This window comes from Anolis sagrei, chromosome 4 (genome assembly GCF_037176765.1).
Source record: "Anolis sagrei isolate rAnoSag1 chromosome 4, rAnoSag1.mat, whole genome shotgun sequence".
Lineage (NCBI taxonomy): Eukaryota > Metazoa > Chordata > Lepidosauria > Squamata > Dactyloidae > Anolis > Anolis sagrei.
This window is the reverse complement of record NC_090024.1, coordinates 198,699,941-198,723,474: the sequence shown is the minus strand read 5'-3', so window position 1 is coordinate 198,723,474 and position 23,534 is coordinate 198,699,941. Positions and strand designations below refer to the sequence as shown.

Below are 23,534 nucleotides of genomic sequence, written 5' to 3'. Positions count from 1 at the left end.
TGACTTGTTTATAAGGATAGGTCAGATTCTAATTATTATTATTTTGTTTTGTAAACTGAGAGAAGTCTGAATTGATTTATAGTTAGTTATAATTTGTAGTAGTTATAGAGTATAGGAATAATTTAGTGATAAAGGTATTTTTACTTAATGTGTTTATGTTAAATTGAATAAATGCAATAAAAATATTTTAAAAAAATAGGTCAAAACCAGCACTTTGAATTGTGCTCGCAAGCTAATAGGCAGCCAATGGAGCTGGTGTAGCAAGAGAGTTGTGTGCTCCCTGTACCCCACTCCTGTGAGCAACCTGGCTGCAAGCGCTTCAGTAGCTGGGGCTTCTGGGCAGTCTTCAGAGGCAGCCCCACATAGAGTGCATTGCAGTAGTTTATTCAGGATGTAACCAGAGCATGGACCACCGTGGCCAAGTCAGAGCTCCTTTATCCCAGTTGAAGGACAAACCATGTTAATAATGCCATGTGTGGCTGGACTCTCACTCCTATATGGAGCTATAAGACATTTTATTTGAACAGTTTCCAGCACACTACTGGCACTAACTAGATACTTAGCTGAAATATTAAGTAGAGAGCTCAGAGGGTACAAAGGAAGGTGAAGGTCATTCTAATTGATCATAGAAAGTACAATGATGCATTTATTCATTGTAATTATGGGAAGTACACTGCTTGGGCTCTGAAAAAAGGAGGCAACAAGACTGAATGAATGTTGTTGAATCTTTGCATCTATCACTATGGCACATTATTTCATCTAGTAAACACAGTATATGCTGGTGCCAACGTGTAAGTGCAATGCATTGCCTATTTGAAATGCCTTAATGGACTATAGATGTCTAAGCCTGCTTTTCAGCCAAGGTCACCTTGAGAAAAAGCACTTTCACAAAAGCAGAGTGTGGATAAATGCTCAAAGATTGTAAATAAGGAGAAGCTTAGGCCAGGGAACCCAATCTGTCACCTTCTGATGACATCATCAATAGCCTGTCATTTTATTCAGTATTTTATATTGTAATTTCTACTGTGTAATTTTCTGCCATGGCAGAAAATCAATATTTAATGCATGAAGAGATGAAGGAAAAGGGAAATACAAAAAGTCGCAAGAAGAACAGAAAACACTGTCATGTACTAGCTTGTATAGTATTATATAAAGCTATACAGTGTAGTACAGACAGGAAATTTCAGGGGTGGAAAAATTCTGCCCTACACTAAAGACTGTACTTAACTGCAATACCTCCAAAAATATGGGTCTTTTTTTCAGAGCTAAAAGTAGAAATGGAAAAAAAATAAAAAATGCTAGAAAATGGTTGAATTTTTAAAGTGTAGGAAAACAGTGGTAAAAGGAATATTGGACTGATGGCGATGTTTGTGGTTTGAAACTTATTCCGTAGAAATTTCATACATATGGAAGAAGAGAAAACAATATTTATATACTTGTAATTTTATGTGAGAAAAATAACCACATGTGAACTTTGTCCAGAGCGAATCTATGAATAGTCTTGTAACATGAATAAAAAATCTAAAATTACTTCACTTTTCTTTTTCTGGATTTATCATGCAAACTAATAAACATATACATGCAAGTTGTAACATGACACTCACAGTATATAGGTAATGACACCTATGGACCAGCAATCCACAGCTTTGCTATATGGCTTTTGTTCTAGTACTTCTGGAGCTGCAGCAAATAAAAATCAACCCTGTTAGTAATAATAATAAACATTGGGGGTGGGGGTGGGTGGGTAACCTCCCTGAAACCAAAAAAGGTTGAGCAAAAAATCTCATTCTGGTTGCAGTTGAAGGAAGGATGGGCAAGTGAGTTAGTTAATGGTGCAATTCTATGCATTTCAGTAATCAGTATTCAGCACTGCACAACAAATCAGAATTTGACAAAAATTAATAATCAGCTTCAGACAAAACTCCTTTTTAAAGATTCAGATTGCAATGTGAACATTCATATAGTGCTCTTTTCATTTTACATAACTGTTCTACATAAGAGGAGAAAAGACAAGTGTACTGGAACCCAGGAACCTATTTTTGTCCACCAGATTCAGGCAGACTGGCAAGTAATTCAATGTATGATGAATTACACATGAATCCAAAGTTATATTATTGTATGTTCCCACAGAAAAAAATCATAATCATCAGTGATGTCATTATCATGTATTATCACTACCATCTACCACCACCAAACCAACCTATCTAGATTTCTTACCAACATATCCTGGAGTACCACATGCTGTAGACATGACGCCATTCTGCTCCATTTTAGACAAGCCAAAGTCTGTGATCATAATCTTAGAATCCTCTTCTGGAGTTAGATACAGCAAGTTTTCAGGCTATAGGGGATAAGCATAAAGTTAAAGGCTTTCCCCCTGTGCTATGATTGCTTTGAACAAAACTTAGAAAGATATAAGAAAAACCTATGCGATAAAGCTTTCATTTGCTATATAAGGGACTGGTCAGAAGTTTCAGGAATTGAAATATAATAAATGATTGTTTGAAAAAGGACCTATATGCATTATTCTGAAGGTAGTACTTATCTATTCCATTTGCACAGGCACGTTTATGTCTAAAGTTTGTTACAATATGCACAAAGCTAATGTTGAGTCTATGGATAAGAATAATTTATTGTGGTGTAATGACCAAGATAAAGGTTTTAAAGGATTATACCTTCAGATCTCGATGAACTATCCCATTCTCATGAAGATAGTGCACAGCTCCCAGGACTTGCTGAATAACAATACTTGCATCTTTTTCAGTGTAAACACCACGTTCTAAAATACGGTCAAATAATTCCCCTCCAGACACTCTGTGAATGAAGATAATTAAGATGATCACAAAGCTGCCTTGATTGAACTGCTTGAAAATTCAGTTTGATTACATGTTTCCATAGAGAGAATTGTGTTGTCTAAGTTTTCTATTTCCCATCTTCCACATGAATTTCTACACACAGTGTTACAATGAATAGCTTGCTAGATATATTTATTGCTAATGCTGCAGATAATTGTACCTCATAATTGCTTCATCTGTTATCTGAAAGCAATTATGGACATGGACTATAATTGCAGAGTAGAAAAAAATGCTGTGGCACTTTTGACTCTCACAGTGGCAAAAATCTCTTCATAAAGCTTTAGGTACAAGATAATAATGCCAGATTTTCACAAAACCACAATGGAAATGTGTACTTTAATTCTAATCCTTTGTTTTACTATTAGATAATCTGAAAATGCAGCAGGAGAATGGAAATTCTGCTTTGTTTCTATGTCATAATAGAATTTATAAGAAAAATCAGTACCAAGATTTTTTAAAAAAACATACCAATTAAACTTAGTATGCCTTAGACCATGTAGTAATTCTGCCTTATTATCTCCAAAGAGCAATGATCAAAATATCCTAGTTCTCAGCTTGGTATACATAGGTCTTTCTAAGTTTTAATGGTTCAATATGATTTAGCATGAAATATCGTCATTTTAGATGAATTCACTTTTTATCCAGCACTAAATCCTGAACCAACTTTTATAGCTGACACAATAACCTATTTTCTTTTTGAATAGTCTTCTTAATCCCTTAGAATGATAAGCATCTCCTCTGTAATCCCTTAAGGTCAAAGGAGATAACAATGAACCCATATTTTGAGAGAGAATATCCCCTAAAGTGGTGAAGGCTGTCTGATCATGGTTTTCATTATTTTGCTGGGCTACTTAAAAAGGAAATAAAAATTCCTCTATCTGTCTGATAGGGTGGTTTACTATACCCAACAATAGGAATTAAGAGTGAATGGCAAAGATGGTGAATGATATACATAAAAGACACTTATAAAGTTATTTCTTCTAGTCTAAAATAATTGTCATGGTGGACATACAGCTTCTTTATTCATAGAATCATAGAATCATAGAATCAAAGAGTTGGAAGAGACCTCATGGGCCATCCAGTCCAACCCCCTGCCAAGAAGCAGGAATATTGCATTCAAATCACCCCTGACAGATGGCCATCTAGCCTCTGTTTAAAAGCTTCCAAAGAAGGAGCCTCCACCACACTCTGGGGCACAGAGTTCCACTGCTGAACGGCTCTCACCGTCAGGAAGTTCTTCCTCATGTTCAGATCTGGAAAACCACAAGGACCATCCAGTTGAGTCTACTGTATCTGTTATATCATCATCTTCACATTCTTTTGTTGAGATGTAACTATAGTACCCTCAGTTCTATTTACACATTCTTTCAACAATCAACCTATCAGTTCTGATTTTAGTTCAGAAAAATCTGATTCAGTACAAGTAACTGAATATTCTGTTTTAGTAAAGGATGAAAGTGTGTTGGTGGATATTGGCAATGAAGAAGAAACTAACTTGGCTTCACATGGACTCATCTAACAAAACACTTATATTGTCTTAGTCTTCCTTCAGAAGAGCAAGTCAGCATTGTGAAGATTATAAGATATATTTCGCTCCCCAAGAGGACAAGGGACTGGGGAACTGATTATGTAGCAAGGACAAGGGAAAGGTTGATTAACTTAATGGAGTTTGTACATGTCAACACTTCTAATGAATTTGTTAGCTTGATGGAATTTTCGCAGGACATGGGGTTTGCAGTAGTGACTTAGCAATTTGAAAACTATGTGTATCGGAGATCAGGGCTTACATTTTGTTCAGGTTCTAGTTTATTAAGCAGGAGAAAGAAAACAGTGGGGTCCTTGATGCAACATGCCTGATCTTCTAATTTCTTCTATTGTTACAAGGGAGTAAATACCTCTTTCCACAACTTAAATATCCTTCAACTGTTCTGATCTGTCAGGGACAGTCTTAATTGAACCTGTCATCCTATGTTTTCAGCTCCTCTGATAATGTAGCAGTTTCTCTCTGTTTATCCTCTTCCACTTTATCGTTTTGCTTTTGGCTTACTTCAATTATCAAAGTGCAAAAGCAGTTTGCCCTCAATGAAATGAGCAGAGTAGGGGCAGAAGGGGAAGGATTTTGCCCTTTTTCATATGCATAAGAAACTATTGCACACAGTTCTCCTGTATCTGTTCTTCCTCATTAATTACTTTTGCTAGCTTGTTCCTAATGTGTTTACTTAGATGTGTCTCAGTTTTCAACTGTGAAATGTTGGAGGATATGAACTTATCACATTTTGTCTTGATTTGTAAGTGATTGGAAAGCAAGATATCAAAATATCAATAAGCTTTCCAGTGGGTTAATTTGTCAGTCTGTTCCTCTGGTCTCTAGCCTTTGCCAATGTTAATTTCATTGTTATTGTTTTTCAAAAAGAAAACCTAAACTGTTTCTATTGTCTGTTACACCTTTTGTGGGCATATATAGGAACGGATCTTGCGTAACTTCTCTCTTGCCAATTTATTACTCTTTTAAGAGAGATCCATGCATACCTCTCACATCATTTTGTCAGTTTTGATCTCTACTTTCTTTTTTCAAAGGGGGTAACATGAAGCCTAGAAACTTTTTTGATCCACTTCTCCACATTATCACCAGCATCAACAGGTTATATGTTACATAATGCCTTTTATTTGCTATTGGTAGCCTCTAGAGCAGAACACTCCAGTTGGAATAAAGACAAAAATCACTTGCACTAGAAAATTTTCTTTTTTTTTTTTTGTTCTGAACAAGTAATAAACAAGCTCATAGTGCTGAAATGAAGTAAACATGTAGCTTTGTGTAGATGAAGAAAAAAGATAATGTGCCTTAAGACTCACAAACCAACTGAAATTGGTTTTTTGTCCCAGGATCTGATACATTACAATGCACCCATAATCTAGAGGTAACCCCCTTGAACTTGATGGGACTTAGTTCCGAGCAGGTATATCCAGGATAGCATTGTTAGACTAGTTTGAAATAGAGGAAGAGGTTAATCTTAGGGGTTAGTAAACAAAATGCCATAGTCTCTGACTTGGGAAGGTTACTATCCATTAGAGATTTGTAGACTTAAAAAAACACTACAGCAATTACATGGGATTTATATTCCTGTAGTTTCTCTCTCTCACTGTTTGCTACAATGTTTATGGTTTCTTCATTTGTGTAGCCTTTGCCATTAAATTATTCTATGTGTGAAAAACCACTATATTATTCTTCATGTGATGAAATGGCTGCATGCAACTTATTTCAACACAGTTACTGGTGATATAGTACAATGTGAGATACACTTTTGAAAAAAAAACCAGATAGATGTTGTCATAAGTGTGTGATTTTTCTCATATGAACTTTAAAAAACTCAAAATAAAACTAAACAGATTCCATGTTCAGGATGAATCCAGCATAAACCAAACACAAGGCTTGAGAAATGGAGAAAGAATAAATGGAAACAAACTCATTCATCCAAAGTTAATGTCATGTTGCCATAGGACACTGCCATTTTTGTTATATAACCAGCAAACTAATACTTACAGCTGCATAACCAGGTAATAGTGAGTTGCACTCTCATAAATGTCTTCAAGTGTCACTATGTTATCATGCTTTATTCTGCAATCAAAGATACAAACACGTCACAACAATGAAAGTGCCATAAAGTATTATACTAAAACAAATTCTTCTCTAGAGCTGTTTTCTGGGAAGGGAACTGAATTCCCATAATTTGGACAACCCCGCTCCCCCCTCTCCTTCTTCTAACACATGACTAAAAATGTAAAATAGTCCAGCTAAAACAGTCCTTAGTAAAGTAAAAAAAAAACATTTCAACAAAGAATTCTATTTAAAAAGCAAATACTTAAACAGATTTAAATTCATATAACACATAATTGAGAGCTTAGAAAGTTAAAACCATAGCACATCACATTCAGAACATCCGCCTGCCCCTTAATTTAAACACCAAAACCCTGTCTAAATAAAAAGGATTTTTTTTCTCCTGAAGGGAAAAAGACTGGAGGATACCAAACTTTTCAACAAAAAGAATAACATAGCCTGAGAGCAGAAGGGTCACTTCTATGGCCTCACCAAATATGCCCATGATGGTGGTGAGACTAAGAGACAGTCTTCCACCAGAGATCTGAAAGCCTTTATTTATTTATTTATTTATTTATTATCCCAACTTTCTATCATCATGGAGTTCAAAGTGGCAAAAATGTATATGACTCAAATGTATGTATCAAAACTTTGGCTAGATCATATGGGAGTCTGAAGCCATACTGTGAATTCTGCCTAGAAATGGACCAGTAGCCAGTGAAGGGATATTATCTTTTTGTAACCAGCCCTATTGACAACATAGAGATTTTATTAATTGCAATAGTCATGATCTATGACAACAGTCATTCTGTGATAGTCATAATCATTTTGACTATCAATTTCTCATTAACACATTCTGCAGAAAAAAATAACAATACAATTTTTCTGCCTCTGAGCACACAATTTTAATTCAGCTTTCATGGCAAGTAGACTTCATATATTGTTGTTGTATACCTTCAAGTAATTTCCAACTTATGACAATCCAAAGGGAATCCTATCATGGGGTTTTAATGGCAAGATCTGTGTTGTAAGGGTCTGCCTATGCTTTCTCCCCAAGTCTAAGAAAGTGTTTCTTGCCCAAGGTTACCTTGCTATACTATGTATGTGCTATGTATGTGTTTGGATTGAAAAGATAGCTAGGATTAAGCAGGGGAAAAAAAAAATAAAGCAACACATTGTTTAACAACTTAAATCATAAGCACAATATTACAACATGGAAAAGTGATTTCATTATCCCTGATAATGAAACAGATCTTTGGCTCACGCCTGATGCTCCATGAATGCAATCTTATAGGTTCTCTCTCTGTGTGTATCTGGAAACGATAGCTGTATACTCACTTCTTCAACACAGCTATTTCATTTTCAAGGTTGCTGTCCTGGGTGACCGGTGACTTTTTAATGCATTTCAAAGCAAAAAGCTGGCCCGTGGTTCTGTGCTTCACCAGGAAAACTTCAGAAAAGGCACCTCTGTGAGAAAGACAAACACACAAAAAAAAATTGGGGACAAGGTTTCATTGGCATGGCTTAACTGCAAACAACTGATAGATCCAAAGGCTTGACTGCAAACCACTGTGGAATGCACACAGCAAAAGCTGTCATTGAAATAGCCAGAAAATAATACAGTAACAAATTAATACTCTTTTCAGAAACAGATGGCATTAGTAATTAGACCTGGGGATTTGGCTGCAAATTGAAGTATATTAATTGCATAAATACCCAGAGGGATGTGGATTTCTATTTACCGTGTGGCTTTGTAGGAAACATAGAGGGAAAACAGCACCATGGAACAATGGTAGTTATGTGGGCTGAAATGTAGCAATTGCATAGCAACTTCTTATTCCTTAGTAACATACTACTTCAATGTATAAACCTAAAATAAAGGCTTGAATTTATGGTTTTGAAAATGGCATCAAATGAGAGGGGAGACATTGTTGTTATTAATTGTCAGCAAGCTGGTTTTGATTTATGATAAACCGATAAACCTTTAAGACACCCTGTTATGAAGTGTTTTACTAAGTTCTTGTAATCTTAGAGCAGAGGTAGTTTTCTTGACTCTCCATACATCTGTATTGTATGGCTTCCTCTTTTCCAACTATATCACAGATACAAAAGGTGAGCACAGGGTAAGAATGATGGGGGACTGATCTAGCATAGCAAACAAAGATCCTAGTTATTCTTGTTTTTGCAGCCCACACATGGTTGGCTGCCTATGTTTTTGGTCACTATCACTGCAGCGGGCAACTTCTGATGAAGGGAAGTCTTCGGAAAGAGTTTAAGGACATGTGGGAGATGGTGCCTTCCATGTCAGTGGGTCAATGAATCCATGCTGCCCTTCAAAAGAGCTATCCAAGGTGCTGAACTATATCCTCAAAATTGAGTCACTATTTTGCATAGTCATAATAATAATAATTCAGATTTAAACCCAGAGCAGATTTACCAACCAATTACTACTGCTTTGCACACCTCTGCATTAACCAAACTGAACAAAAGACAAGTTTGAGTTATTGTTATTTTTCTCTGCCTTAAAGTCAAAAAATTATGGAGTTTTCCTTGCATGATTTATTCCTAAGAGGTCTTCCTTTTAGGCTGAGTGAGTGTGACATGTCCTCTCAGTGGGTTTCTGTGGCTCAATAGGTGCCAGGAATAGCATAACCCATGAGATGCTGCCCTCTTACATATATCTAGGAACTTTTTCACCTTTCCCACTTTGACCTACTCATAAATAAGATAAAATATCAAACTGGAAACCTCTCCAAGGGACTTTGAAGGGTATTTTTGATTTCTCATAGGGTAAAACTTGTCTCTCATTGCTCTACAAATTTAGAAACCAACATAGGGTATTTGTGCTAATATGCCAGGCATTCTGAATATGAGTTTTTCCAAAAAGATGTCATGAAAATTGACTAAAAAATGTTACTCAAAATTGTGGTTCATAAGCCATCTGCTATTGGAACCTGGCAAGTTAAGAAATAAATAAAAAATGTAGCTAATGGGCAACAATACAGAAAGAAAGAAAGAAAGAAAGAAAGAAAGGAAGGAAGGAAGGAAGGAAGGAAGGAAGGAAGGGAAGGTAGATAAGTAGCCAATGGGGAAGAAATATAGAAAGAAATAAACAAACAGTGATAGCCAATGTGGAACAAATATGGTACCAGTCTATGGTATAATGGCATGAAAAAATTGCAAGCCCTCCAAACTAGATGCAGTGATCTGAAACATTAGGCTTCATTAATAACTTCACTTGTACATTGAAGAGATAATAAGATGGAGGGTTAAAATAACTGAAATTTCTTTAGCAACACTGTAACAAGATGCAACAAACTGAGCAAGTCTCTGTTGGGATTGACAAGAAAAAATGGTTATGAGGTGCGAGTTAAAGGTCTACAAAGTCCTTCTACTTGATTTTGCCTAACTTAGCTTAAATAGATTATTGCTCCATTGTCTTGTGAAGATATTTGCTTTTTAAACCCTTAAAAATGTACTTCCATTTTATTGTCTTGATTTTTTTTTCAAATGTTGCCTTTTTTCTTCACTGAGATACAAGTAAAATTCATTTTAAAAAGAAATCCTTTTATGTTGCTGACATTATATGCAACCCCAGCCATGTTCACAATGCAAATAAGAAGAATAACTTTCGTGTCTTAGTATAGAAAGTGTATTCTCTGCTAAGAAATGATACATCTCTTGGCAAAAGTAGCTCTAACATTTTAACAGTATGAACACTAGTTAATTGCCAAAAGTGCAAAGTAGGAAGGAGACAGCTTAAGCCAAGTCCTCACATTTTTTGGAAGCACTTAAGATTGAATAGCACTAAGGTCTTTGAAGATTGATGCTCTTACAGAAAATGCTAACAATGGAAAACAGGCTGTACAGTACAACAAAACTTGGAACTTTTTTCATTGAAGATACTTTAATTTTAACATGGTGATGATCCAGCACAGCACCCTATCATCTAATGCTTGCAGAAACCCCTGGTTGTCGTAGCCTCCTGTGGTATGAAAACCTGTCACAAAGCACTCATTTTAGAAAATATTCTGTGTGAGCATATCTGTTTATGCATGTTTGCAAGAAGAAAGATGGTATTGTCAATTCTAGATGAATTAAGCTATGGCAAACACACACTATTGAATCCTGGACTAGAATTGTAGAATCATAGAGTTAGAAGAGACCACAAGGGCCATCCAGTCCAACCTCCTGCCATGCAGGAATACACAATCAACACACTCCCAAAAGATGGTCATCCAGCACCCATTTAAAAACCTCTACCACACTCCAAGGCTTCATATACCATTCTTGAAAGGGTCTGATTAAAGTTGAATACAGTGGTAATATTATTTCTACTATTATGTTATTTGATCTAGACACTTTATTCCTATTGATGCAGCCTAGAATTGCATTCACTTTGTAAACTGCCACATCACACTTTTCACACTTGTTCAGCTTGTGATCTACAAAGACTCCTAGCTCTCTTTCATATGCACTGCTGTCAAACCAAGATGTGTGTTCCAGTAATTTCCGAGCAAAGCCGTTATGTTCTCCCAGCAGGGTCACCTCTAGCAGCAGGGTCACAGGGGAGGAACCAGGCAAATAACTGTTTGAGAAAGTCCTCAATGGCAGACCAGGTGGCTGGTAATATGGTGTATGTTACAGCAGCTGTGAAGGGACACAGCAGCTGCAGCATATAAGAGGCCACCAATCATCATGGCATCCATGCCATTGGATTTTCTGTGAGGATTACATGTGGGTCATTGTGCACTGATCCCCAGATATAAAACAAATTCACACACAAGCCCCTTGCAAGCAACAAAACCAACAAAAGTCCCATTGTGACTGGCAAGTGGTGATGGGGCAGAGTGAAATCTGGAAGTCCCTAGCAACAGATCAGCACATGGGTGGCGGACTTGGATTCAGTGGTTCGAACTCAAGATCTGAGGCAGTTCAGCATCTGTATCCATGTCTAAGCAATCCTATTTCGGATCCACTCTGCTCACCCCATATAGGGTTGGGGCTAGAAAAGGTCCCTCATAACCTGTCTCTTTTATCCCTGACTGCACTTCCAATCTAGAGGAGTAACCACCTTGCAACTGAAAAAGACGAATCAATTTTGGAATGTTGATGGGCTCAAAGCTAACTTTAAAAAATGTGGTATAAACACCAAGAACTGGGAAGCCCTGCCACTTGAGTGTTATAACTGGAGGTCAGCTGTTACAAACATAGCTATAGATTTTGAAGAGGCACAGGTACAAGGTGAAAGGAAGAAACGTGTGGTTTATCTCTCTCTTTTTGTGAGAAGACAAGGGTTTTTGCAGTTTTTGAGCAGTACTCATCCCTTGCTATTGTTGTGTGCCTTCACACAACATTGCTCCCTATTTTCTTTAAAAAAAAAAACAACCCTTTACTCTTTTATCTGCACTGTCCAGTAACACTTACTAAAACACCCACACTATTGATGAGAAAATCGACATTTCTATAATCTCCCCTTACGACCAAAGACAGTAGGAAACCATCAGCCCACGAATCAGATGTTCCCGCATCTGTTCCATGCTTCATGCCTAAACAGTTTAAGATAATTACAGCCCTGCATTTAGACTACTTGAATCAACAAGCTGGCACAGAAGAAACAAAAGCTTTCACTAGTCCCCTTCTCTGGAGAACTGATCTCATCCTTAGATCTGCCTAACCGTGGGATGCATCACATGCCAAGAAGTTATGCGTGTGAAAGCATGAGAAAAGACCAATAATATACAATTTTAAGGATTTAAAGGAAGAGACTTGTTTTCCTTTATGACTCGAACTCTACTTCTGTTCAAATTAAATATCTTACCAATTTATCTTTTTTTATTTTGCCTTTGTTCTCTAAATAACAACACACTGTTCCAAGATTTCATTTCATTTCATACCATGTATCTCAATTTTGTTCATAACTACAATTTTTCTGTTTTTAATCCATATTATCATTTATTATAAGTTTACTATCTATGAATGGATGATAACCTGCACTTAATTTGTGTATTGTAAGCTTGATAGTCCTTTTCTTTCTTTTATAAAAGTGGGTCTAAACTTTAAAAAGTTCAACTAATGATTTGGTGGATCCCATGGCAATGGGGCAGAGAATTCACTCTGGGTTTCAATCCACAGTTTAAAGGTGAAATCAGAGGTGCTGAATTTTCTATTCAAAATAGAACCTTGTTTCACTCCTTTAAAAGTTCAGAGTAAATCCTCAGAACAGATTCAATGTCCCTCTGATACATGAGCCACTGAAGACCATACTGGGGAGAATTTCATTTTCTGTCTCTCAAAGATCCATACTCTTGCACACCCCTGCATACACTGGTCTAAGTCCTCTTTTAGTTTCAACCAGGGCAGACCCATTTAATCCATTAGATTTATTAATTCATTGTTTGACAACTGATTAAATGGATCTACACTATTTGGAACAATGGGTGCCTCTACACTGAAGAATTAATTAAGTTCGATGCCATTTTAATTGCCATGGCTCAATGAAATGGAATCATGGCAGTCTTCTTTGCCAAAGAATATTAGTGCCTCACCAAACTACAGCTCCCACAATACCATAGCATTGAGCCATAGCCGTTAAAATGGTATTAGATTGCATTAATTCTAGAGATATCCTAACCAACAAAATGCTGATACTCTGAACCCCCACTGTATATATCTGCTGATCCTTTCCCTAATTTTTATCAGAATAATTGAACTCTTTATCCTTGTAAATATAGTATCTCTGTTCATCAACTGCTAGGGGAAAAGCTTAAATCAACACATGGAGTTGAGAATAAGGACATTAGGCAGAAACTTCATCCTGCTCTGATCATTGGGTATTCATCCATGTAGATAATGAAAATGTTTTTGTTTGTTTGCTACAGGGTGTGTGCTTAGTGAATTGATTTTATCCCAAAGTCAGTTTTCTCAGAAATGTTGTGCATACAGACATTAATCCTTTAACAAATATTAAAATTGTCCAGATTGTTTGTTGGTGATGCTGCTCAGAATCATTTGAAGTCTAATTTTTGAGAACTGCTAAGATATAAATTTTAATTAAAGGCTTGGATTATGGATGGGAAATATTCTGCTCAACAGGATGGGAAATGTTCTGCTGCAGCACTATACCTTCCATCAGTCATAGTCATAGTGATTGATGAGGAATGAGAGAAACTGCAATCCTACAACACTTAAGGAGTCACAAGCACCATATGTTTTGGATGTGAGTGAAAAGGAAGGATAGGAGTGAGAAAAGATAGGAAAAAGAAGTATTTCCACAGACAAGGTTTTTTTTGGAGTTGTATCATTATGTGACAAATCTCATGGGAATATCATATTTTGTGTCTCAGTTGCCTAGTGAAGCACTGTTCAGTCCACTAGTACTTCAAAGTAGCCTAGTTATAATCTAATTTCTCACAAGAGTTGGAACAAGTTGTTATAACTTTTCACATATTTGTCCATCAATTTCTGAATCCAGTTTTGCCTCAAGCTGCTTTAAGCACACACACAAATATGCATACATGCATCCAGTGAATTAATTGCTAGCAAATATGGAAGAACCAAAACCCTCAAGAACCTTTATTTCTGAAAGTGAGAAAGAAATTAAGTTATTAAATAATGAGATAAATGTACACCCTCAGAACATCTCAAAATAATAAATACCCCTTGGCTAGTTGACCCCTCCACCCATATAATGCTATTTATTGCATGTTGAAATGCAACATAGGGAAATGATAAATATTTCCACACTTTATCCAATAAATTTTGCCAGCTACCGAAGTCAGATTTTTAAAAACGGTGGTTGTTAGGTATTTATAGCATTTGTTCTGAGTGCTTTAAATGAGAAACTAAAGCAGAAAATGTAAATTGATGCAATGAGTAATTTTAAAAAAAATCCTTTATGGGTAAAAGGAATCTTGCATGCAAGTATAATTGAAAAAATAGCTGACCCCTTACAAGCTTCAGAAATTATGCCAGTGGTACAATATTGAAGCCACTTAAATGTCAAGAAAGAATTAAAAAGATGTGAAGTGTGAAGGAGAATTTTTTGACCATTGAGCTATGTAATCATAATCAAGAGACTAGAAAGTTGCTAAACTGGAACATAGATTATTAAGATACCTTAGAGATTTTTTTTATCAAATAGAGTATAAGGTAAGAAGGAGAGCATCCATTAAAATGATTACATATAAGACTTTCATTAGGAAGGAGGAAGCAGTAAACCTAAGAGCTATATGTGGTGAAAGAGTGTTTTATCACATACACATAAATAAATTCAACTGCAAGAGTTGCTGCCACAAGAGTCGATACATCATTCAATCTTGCAAGATGGATGCATTCCCATACTGATACAATAATCCCTCATCCCATACATATGATCTTATGAGCTATGAAAATAGTTGGCATCATGTTAGTCACTTACATAAGTACAACTTATGTCTGTATATGTTGTTGAGTTTTGTTTTTGGTCATTGTGGAGGTCAGAATTCTCTACTGACCTCACATAATATCTAAATTCCATCCCAAACTCACTTGCCGTACTTCCATGACAGCCATTTAGTGGCTTGGTGAAGTGTCTATGTTTCCATAACTGGAAATACAGTAATAATGTCCTCCTTTTAACAGATTCCTGGAAGAGAACTCAGGCATGCCTCTTGACGGAGTCTTGAAAAACTAGCTTTGGATGTGAGTTTAGGGTGGGAAGAAAAGAAGGTGTGGTAATAATACCACTCTATTCTGCTATGGTCAGATCTCATCTGGAATACTGTGCCCAGTTCTGCACACCAGAACTCAAGAAGAAGAATATTGATAAAATGGAATGTGTCCAGAGAAGGGCAACAAAAATGGGCAAAGGTCTGGATACAGGCCCTATGAGAAGTGGCTTAGGGAACTGGGTATATTTAACCTGTAAGAAGAGAAGTTCGAGAAGGTACATGATAGTCATGTTTAATTGGAAAGGATGTCACATTGAGGAGGGGGAAAGCTTGTTTTCTACTGTTCTAAAGGCTAGAACATGGACATTGAGTAATGGATTCAAATTTCAGGAAAAGATATTCTGCCTAAACACTCGGAAGAACTTTCTGATGGTAAGAGCTGTTCGACAGTACATTATGCTGCCTCAGAGTGTGGTGGAATCTCCTTCTCTTGAGGTTTTTAAACAGATTCAATGACCATCTGTTAAGAGGCTTTTCCTGAGCTTTACCAATTTTACACAATACTGTGAACTCATACTGTGAGGATTTCAACTCTGTAACTGAGCTCCTTGGAGGAAGATGTGATGATCAGGGCCTGATCAGGACAAAATGTCAAACAATTTGGGAAAGATCCCAATCAGGGAAAGCCATTGTATATCTAGGTAAAGGTAAAGGTAGTCCCCTGACATTAAGTCCAGTCATGTCTGACTCTGGGGTGTGGTGCTCATCTCCATTTCTAAGCCGAAGAGCCAGCGTTGTCCGTAGACATCTCCAAGGTCATGTGACCGGCATGACTGCATGGAACGCCGTTACCTTCTCGCCAGAGCAGTACCTATTGATCTACTCACATTTGCATGTTTTCGAACTGCTAGGTTGGCAGAAGCTACGGTTGACAGCGGAAGCTCACGCCGCTCCCCGGAATCGAACCTGCGACCTTTCGATCAACAAGCTCAGCAGCTCAGTGCTTTAACCCACTGCGCCACCGGGGGCCCTCCATTGTATATTGTATATTGTATATTTATTCAGTAATTAATTGATGAATTAGGAATTTTCATCAGAATATGCCAATTTTCCATAGCTTTACAGTCAGACTTCCCAAACTACAAAAGGAGAATCCTATTAGCACACATCTCACATATTTTTATGTGAAGTCCCAAGGAGAAAGAGGATGTCCTTGCTTCCTCACCCCCTACACCTGTGAGAGAAGCAAGAGAGAATAAGGCTTTAGAACTTCTGCCTCCCAGCTGCTCCCTTGCTTATCATTCCTGCCTGCTAGAATAGGAGAAAGAGGGTGTCCTGGCTGCCTCACCCTTACACCAGTGAGAGAAGCAAGAGGGAGAACGAGGTTTTAAAACTTCTGCCTCCCAGCTGCTCCCTTGCTTATCATCCCTGCCTGCTAAAACAGGAGAAAGAGGGTGTCCTAGCTGCCCCATGCCCTACACCGGTGAGAGAAACAAGAGAGGCAAGAGAAGCAAGAGGGAGAACAAGGCTTTAAAACTTCTGCCTCCCAGCTGCTCCCTTATCATCCCTGCCTTTTATTGTATCCTTTAATTGTATCCATCTCTGCTTGGTTTGACAAGGACTATTCCCATTTGTACTGGGTCACCTGTAGTTCCTATTGGGGTGTTGATTTACTGGAGCAGGGATGGGATTGCTGTGGTTCCAATTGGTGCTGGCTGGTTTTCCACAGGTCACTTGGGTGAACAGTTGTTTGAGACCTGGGCCAGTGAAGCTGCTCCTTTATAATTACATCATGACTACAGAGCTATGACATTGGTTTGAATAGCACAAATGGACATTATTATCATCTTCATTATTACATTCAATTATAGAACTTGTTAACCTGTTTTGCTGCTATTGTTATTCTGTTGCTATAACAAACTCAGGTGCTAAGCCTGGTCCCTAATTTTAGATTCCCAACTTTGATCTCCATTGCACTTTATCTCATCACACTTTATATTTTAGAGGCCTGCCCTGCCCTTTATATATAACATTGTCTTCCACGTTTACCTATATTGCTTTTAAACACATTGCACTTTACATTTGCACTTGCACTTTGTGCATTGTTCGAAGATCAGAGCAAACTGGAGGGAGGTGGAAGCTGCAGGGTGGGTGGGATGGGGAGATCGATATCTAATAACTATATTATTATTATTATTATTATTATTATTATTATTATCTTTATTTGTACCCCACTAGCATCTCCCAAAAAACTCGATGCGGCTTACAAAGGCCAAATACACAACTTAAAGCAAATCAAAAACAATTAAAGCAATATCAAAACAACAAAAAACAATACACCAAGACACGATAAAACTAGGGCCGGGCCAAATGTAATGGATACAGATTAAAAAGTGCTGAGTGTGACAGGTGGTATATCGGATTTTAGGGTAAGTGCAATGTGCAGGCAATCTTAAACTCTAATAAAGTGCTTCTGGGACATATTGCTGGAATTTTCCTATTCTGGAAAGACACATCAGAACAGCCAGGTCTTCAAGTTCTTCCTAAAGACTGCCAACGTAGGGGCCTGTCTGATGTCTTTGGGGAGGGTGTTCCAAAGCCAGGGGGCTACCATGGAAAAGGCATCCCCACCAAACGCGCCTGCGATGCAGGCGGAATCGCGAGCAGGGCCTCTCCGGATGAGTGAAGAGAACGTGTGGGTTCATAAACAGAGATGCGGTCACGCAGGTAGGCTTGTCCCAAACCGTTTAGGGCTTTGTAAGTAAGCAGCTGCACCTTGAATTGGGATCGGAAAATAAACGGCAGCCAATGGAGCTCCTTAAACAGGAGGGTTGACCTCTCTCTGTAAGGAGCACCAGTTAACATCCTGGCCACCACCTGTTGGACCAGTTGAAATTTCCGAGCCATTTTCAAGGGCAGCCCCACATAGAGCACATTACAGTAGTCCAATCTAGAGGTGACCAAGGCATGGACCACCCCGGCCAGATCAGCCTTTGTGAGGTACGGTTGCAGTTGGCGCACGAGTCTCAATTGTGCAAAAGCCCTCCCGGACACTGCCGACACCTGAGCCTCAAGTGTAAGTGATGAATCCAAGAGGACTCCCAAACTGTGGACCTGTGACTTCAGGGGGAGTGTAACCCCGTCCAGCACAGGTTGCCACCCTATACCCCGATCCGGTTTACGATTGACCAGGAGGACCTCTGTCTTGTCGGGATTGATCTTCAGTTTGTTCATCCTCATCCAGATAGACACAGTGGCCAGGCACTCATCCAGCACTTGAGAGGCCTCCTTGGAATTAGGTGGAAATGAGTAATAGAGTTGTGTGTCATCTGCATAGAGATGGCACCTAACTCCAAAACTCCAGATGACCTCACCCAGCGGTTTCATGTAGATGTTAAAAAGCATGGGAGACAAAATAGAGCCTTGCGGGACCCCACAGGTCAAAGGCCAGGGGTCCGAGCAGGCGTTTCCCAGCTTCGCCATCTGGGATCGACCCTCCAGGAAGGACCGGAGCCATGACAAAACCATGCCCCCGAGGCCCATCCCAGAGAGTCAACCCAGAAGGATACCATGATCGATGGTATCGAAAGCCGCTGAGATGTCCAAGAGAACCAACAAGGTCACACTCCCCCTGTCCAAGTGTACCAAATCAGAGACTGTTATGTAATTCATGGTCTAGAGATAGGATAAGGGAACAAGAAGGAGGGCTGGGTCCCAGGCGGGGGGCCCCCACTGGGGTGGTGGTTGGTAGGGGGAGATGCGGGAAAGGGAGACCCAAACCACCAAAGTGGTCTAGAATTTGTGATATATCTAAATTGCCAATTCGGCCTACAAGCGAATGTTCTAAATTACCAATTCGGGCAAAAATTTGTGCAAGAACTTTAATAAATTTAAACCGGGCTCCTGACAAAGTTAAGTTGAGTACTTAGGAAGGCGGTCCCTCCTGGCTGAGAGTGGTGCTGTTCAATGCCAGGTCAGTTAATGGTAAAACATCAATTATCCAGGATTTAATCCCTTGAAGAACATGCAGACCTTGCTTGTATAACAGAGACCTGGCTGGACGAAGCTGGACGAAGCTGGGGGGGGGGGTAATCTCTCCCCACTTTGTCCACCAGGTTACTCCGTACAGCACCAGTCAAGACCTGGAGGGCGGGGAGGTGGTGTCGCACTTGTCTATAAGGATTTCATCCCACTGACCAGGTGCCCCATCCCACAGTCAACCACGTTAGCATGTGTTGGTCTGAGGATCAGTGACCGGGACAGGATAGGGATTCTGTTAGTGTACCGGCCACCCCACTGCACTATAGTCTCCCTACCTGAGCTAGCCGGAGTGGCCTGTCAGGGATGGGAAGAAGGTGGCGGGGTGGAGGAGCTGACCATTGCTCCATTGCCATGGACCGACCACCACCTGATCAGGTTTAGACTTACTGCGCCTTTCCACCTCTGCAGGGGTGGTGGACCCACTAAAATGGTCCGCCCCAAGAGACTTATGGATCCCGATTGATTCCTGACAGCTCTTGGGGATTTTCCCGCCTCCTTGGTAAGTGACCCTGTCGAGGCTCTGGTCTCTCTCTGGGATAGGGAGATGACCAGGGCTATAGACATGATTGCTCCAGAATGCCGCCTCTTGAGTAACCGAGCTAAACCAGCTCCTTTGTTTACTGAGGAGCTGGCAGCGATGAAGCAAAATAAGAGGAGGCTAGAGTGCATGTGGCGCAGGAAGCAGAGCAGATTAGCCCAAGCACGTCTGGGTTCTTATCTAAGCACCTATGGCGCAGCAATAAAGGCTGCACAGAAAACATCAATCGCGGCCAATACTGCATATGCTAAGAACCGTCCAGCGGAACTGTTCCAAGTTGTCAGAGGACTATTAAATCCACCAGAGAGTGAGATCCCAGACAGCTCAACAGATCGCTGTGAGGAATTTGCTTGGTTCTTCGCGGACAAAGTTGCTCTGATCCATTCCGATTTCGATGCCACTTTAATGGCAGTCTCTGAGGATGTGACACGAGCATCTGCTTGTCTGGTTTTAATGGATTCATTTCAATTGGTTCAGTTTGAGGATGTGGACAAGATCCTTGGAGAAGCGAGGCATACCACATGCATCCTAGACCCCTGCCCATCCTGGCTGATCAAAGAAGCCAGAGGGGGTTTGGCAGAGTGGGATAAGGTGATGGGCAAAGTCATGGAACATGTGGTGGCCTCGCAACTCAAGGGGTTCTTGGTAGACACCGATTATCTTGATCCGGCACAGTCTGGCTTTAGGCCGGGACATGGAACTGAGACTGCCTTGGTCGCCTTAGTAGATGATCTACACCGGGAGCTAGACAGGGGGAGTGTGTCCCTGTTGGTTCTGCTGGACCTATCAGTGGCCTTTGATACCATTGACCATGGTATCCTTCTGGGACGCCTAGCAGAAATGGGACTTGGAGGTACTGCTCTGCAGTGGCTCCAGTCCTTCCTGCAGGGTCAGTCCCAGAGGGTGTTATTGGGTGACACCTGTTCGACTCAACAACCGTTGTCTTGTGAAGTCCCTCAGGGCTCAGTATTGTCCTCGAAGTTATTTAACATCTACATGAAACTGCTGGGGAAGATCATCCAGAGTTTCGGAGTAAGATGTTATCTGTATGGAGATGACATCCAAATCTGTCACTCCTTCCCACCTGTTACTAAGGAGGCTGGCCAGACTTTGAATCGGTGCTTGGCTGCTGTGTCGGACTGGATGAGGGCTAACAACTTGAAACTGAATCCTGACAAGACAGAGATCCCCTGGCCAGTCAAAAGGCTGAACAGGACATAGGGTTACAGCCTGTGTTGGATGGGGTTACACTCCCCCTGAAGATGAAGGTTTGCAGCTTGGGAGTGATCCTGGACTCATCGCTAAGCCTCCGGTCACATCCCGAATAGATTACTGCAACGCACTCTACGTGGGGCTGCCTTTGAAGACGGTTCGGAAACTGCAGTTAGTCCAACTGGGGGCAGCCAGATTACTAACAGGAGCTACATACAGGGAGCATACCACCCCCTTGTTGTGTCAGCTCCACTGGGTGCTTGTCCACTTCCGAGCCCAATTCAAAGTGCTGGTTTTGACCTATAAAGCTCCATACGGTTCTGGCCCAGCTTACTTGTCCGGATGCATCTGCCTCTACATCCCACCTCATAACTTAAGATCATCCGGGGAGGCCCTGCTCTTGCTCCCGCCAACATCACAAACGCGGCTGGTGGGGACGAGAGACAGGGCCTTCTCAGCTGTAGCCCCCACCTGTGGAAAGTGCTTCCAAATGAAATACGATTGACCCCATCCCTCCTGGCGTTCAGGAAGAAATTAAAAATCTTGGTTTTGGGACCAGGCTTTCGGACAATAAACATAAAGCAGCACTTTGACTGGAAATGGATTGGCAAGATGATATGTATGAGGATACAGTTTTATGGTTCCATCAGTGGGTTTGTGGACTGAGTATTGTTTTAATGACTGTTATGATAATTTGGTTATAATTAATAGCTATTGTTTTAACTCTATATGTATTTATGGTTTTATACTGTGTTATTGATTGTGGCATCGAATGGCTGCCTTTGTTAGCTGCTGTGAGTCCCCCCATCCCCGGGGGTTGAGAAGGGCGGGGTAAAAATGCTGTAAATAAATAATAAATAATTTAGAAGGTACAGGGAGGGAGGAATGATATGTGACTTGTCCAGAAAGGATCTCTCAGCACAATAAGGCAAAATAATACACAGTATCAGGCTACTGCTTCCCCTTTGTTGCAAAGAAGTTTAATAGCAAACTATGGGAATGTAACAACACTTCCAACTTGTCCTACTAATATAGGACTTGCATGGGAGTCCACTAACTTCTATGTCCATTTGTGTTCCCACTTGAGTTTTCTTTTACCCTTACCATGTTTCCCAAAGCATAGAAAATGCCTACTCACTATTATTTATTTATTTATTTATTTACAGTTCTTATATTCCGCCCTTCTCACCCCGCAGGGGACTCAGGGCGGATTACAGTAAACACATATATGGCAAACATTCAATGCCAGTTTGACAAACAACATTTAACAGACAAAGGCTATTTAACTTTTTTCTGGCCGCCAGGGGAGCTGCTGCTTTTCATCGTCCATCAACGACACCGATGAAGTTCTTCCGCATTCCACATTCCCCGGAGTCTTCTTTCTTTATGGCCTCATAAATTAGTTAAATTTAGCCTCCCACACAAGGTGGTCCCTTATTTTCCTACTTGACAGATGCAACTGTCTTTCGGGTTGCAAAGGTCGACAACGGGCTACACAATGGCTGGACACCCACTCCAGCCCGGGCTGGCTTTGAACTCATGACCTTTTGGTCAGAGTGATCTTAATGCAGCTGACACTCAGCCAGCTGCGCCACAATCCCGGTGTAATTTAAAAGCTGTAGATATGGAAGAATAAGACCAGGTGAAGTAACATGTAGTGATAGTCAGGGGCCACACAATGTTCATGTGTGGTGTTATTGTTATTATTTTACTAGAGCCCAGAAATTTAGAGATCATGGCCTATGCTGCAATCCCTTTCCTATAAAGAGAAATTCAGGATAAACTATATATTCTGTCCTTCCGGACCCTAGTAACATGTAGCTTTCCTTCCATCCTATCCATAGAATGAAGTTAGATCATGTTCTCTGTTGTAAGGGAGAGGAATTATAATGTTATGGTCTCTCATGTTTCATTTAGTGGAAGCCTAATATATAAAGTAAAAGCTTAAACAGTTTCTCATAATACTTTTTAGTGTGGTTTCTACAGCCAAGCAAGAGAGGTATCCTCCATGTTAGTGTTGGTCCTACCATGAGACAGTGTGAAGTACATGTGTTTGCCTCATAAGTACATGATGTATTGTGTGGACGACAGTCCTCTCTGTGTGAAAAACAAGTGGTATGCTCCACACATCCTGCCATTTCTGCCTTCTGCCCTGAAGTAAGGTATAGCCTGCTGTGCCATCATGAATGTTTCAGCTAATAGTTAAGTTGACTTCTGTAAGTGGAAATGAAGCAGTGCCAGCATATTTGCTTTAGCCAACAAACTATATTGAATTGTCTTGGCCCCTTACTGAGAAGAAATGTCAAATTAATATAAAAGATTAACTTTGGAAAAATCTTTTCCTGCAAATGTTCAATCAGATATCTTCCAAAACTGATGTAACACTTTTAGGTTTTTCTATTATACCATTTAGAACAGAATCAAGGAGTCAGATCTGGACACCTATTTTACACTATTGCAACTCTTGGATTAACTACCATGGCTGTATCATATGGAATCCTGGTGTTTGTAGTTTGAGTAGGCACTACTACTGTTCTCTCTCAGAGAATTCTAAGTCCTCCATGAGACTACAAATTCCAGGATTCCTCAAAATTGAGGAATGGCAGATAAAGTGATATCAAACTGTATGGTGGGAAAGAGTC

General features: G+C 39.8%; 1 protein-coding gene across 2 annotated transcripts in view; it reads right to left on the bottom strand.

Moving 5' to 3' along the window:
* The window catches only part of CAMK1G (calcium/calmodulin dependent protein kinase IG), a 58,633-nt gene that overhangs the window by 13,768 nt on the left and 21,331 nt on the right, over window positions 1-23,534 (bottom strand). For both annotated transcript variants that reach the window (XM_060772842.2, XM_060772843.2), the window contains 5 exons: window positions 7,789-7,917; window positions 6,397-6,471; window positions 2,676-2,814; window positions 2,218-2,341; window positions 1,605-1,680 (listed from right to left, as the gene is read on the bottom strand). In XM_060772842.2, the coding sequence (XP_060628825.2) occupies window positions 1,605-1,680; window positions 2,218-2,341; window positions 2,676-2,814; window positions 6,397-6,471; window positions 7,789-7,917 (543 nt within the window). The remainder of the gene's footprint in view (window positions 1-1,604; window positions 1,681-2,217; window positions 2,342-2,675; window positions 2,815-6,396; window positions 6,472-7,788; window positions 7,918-23,534) is intronic.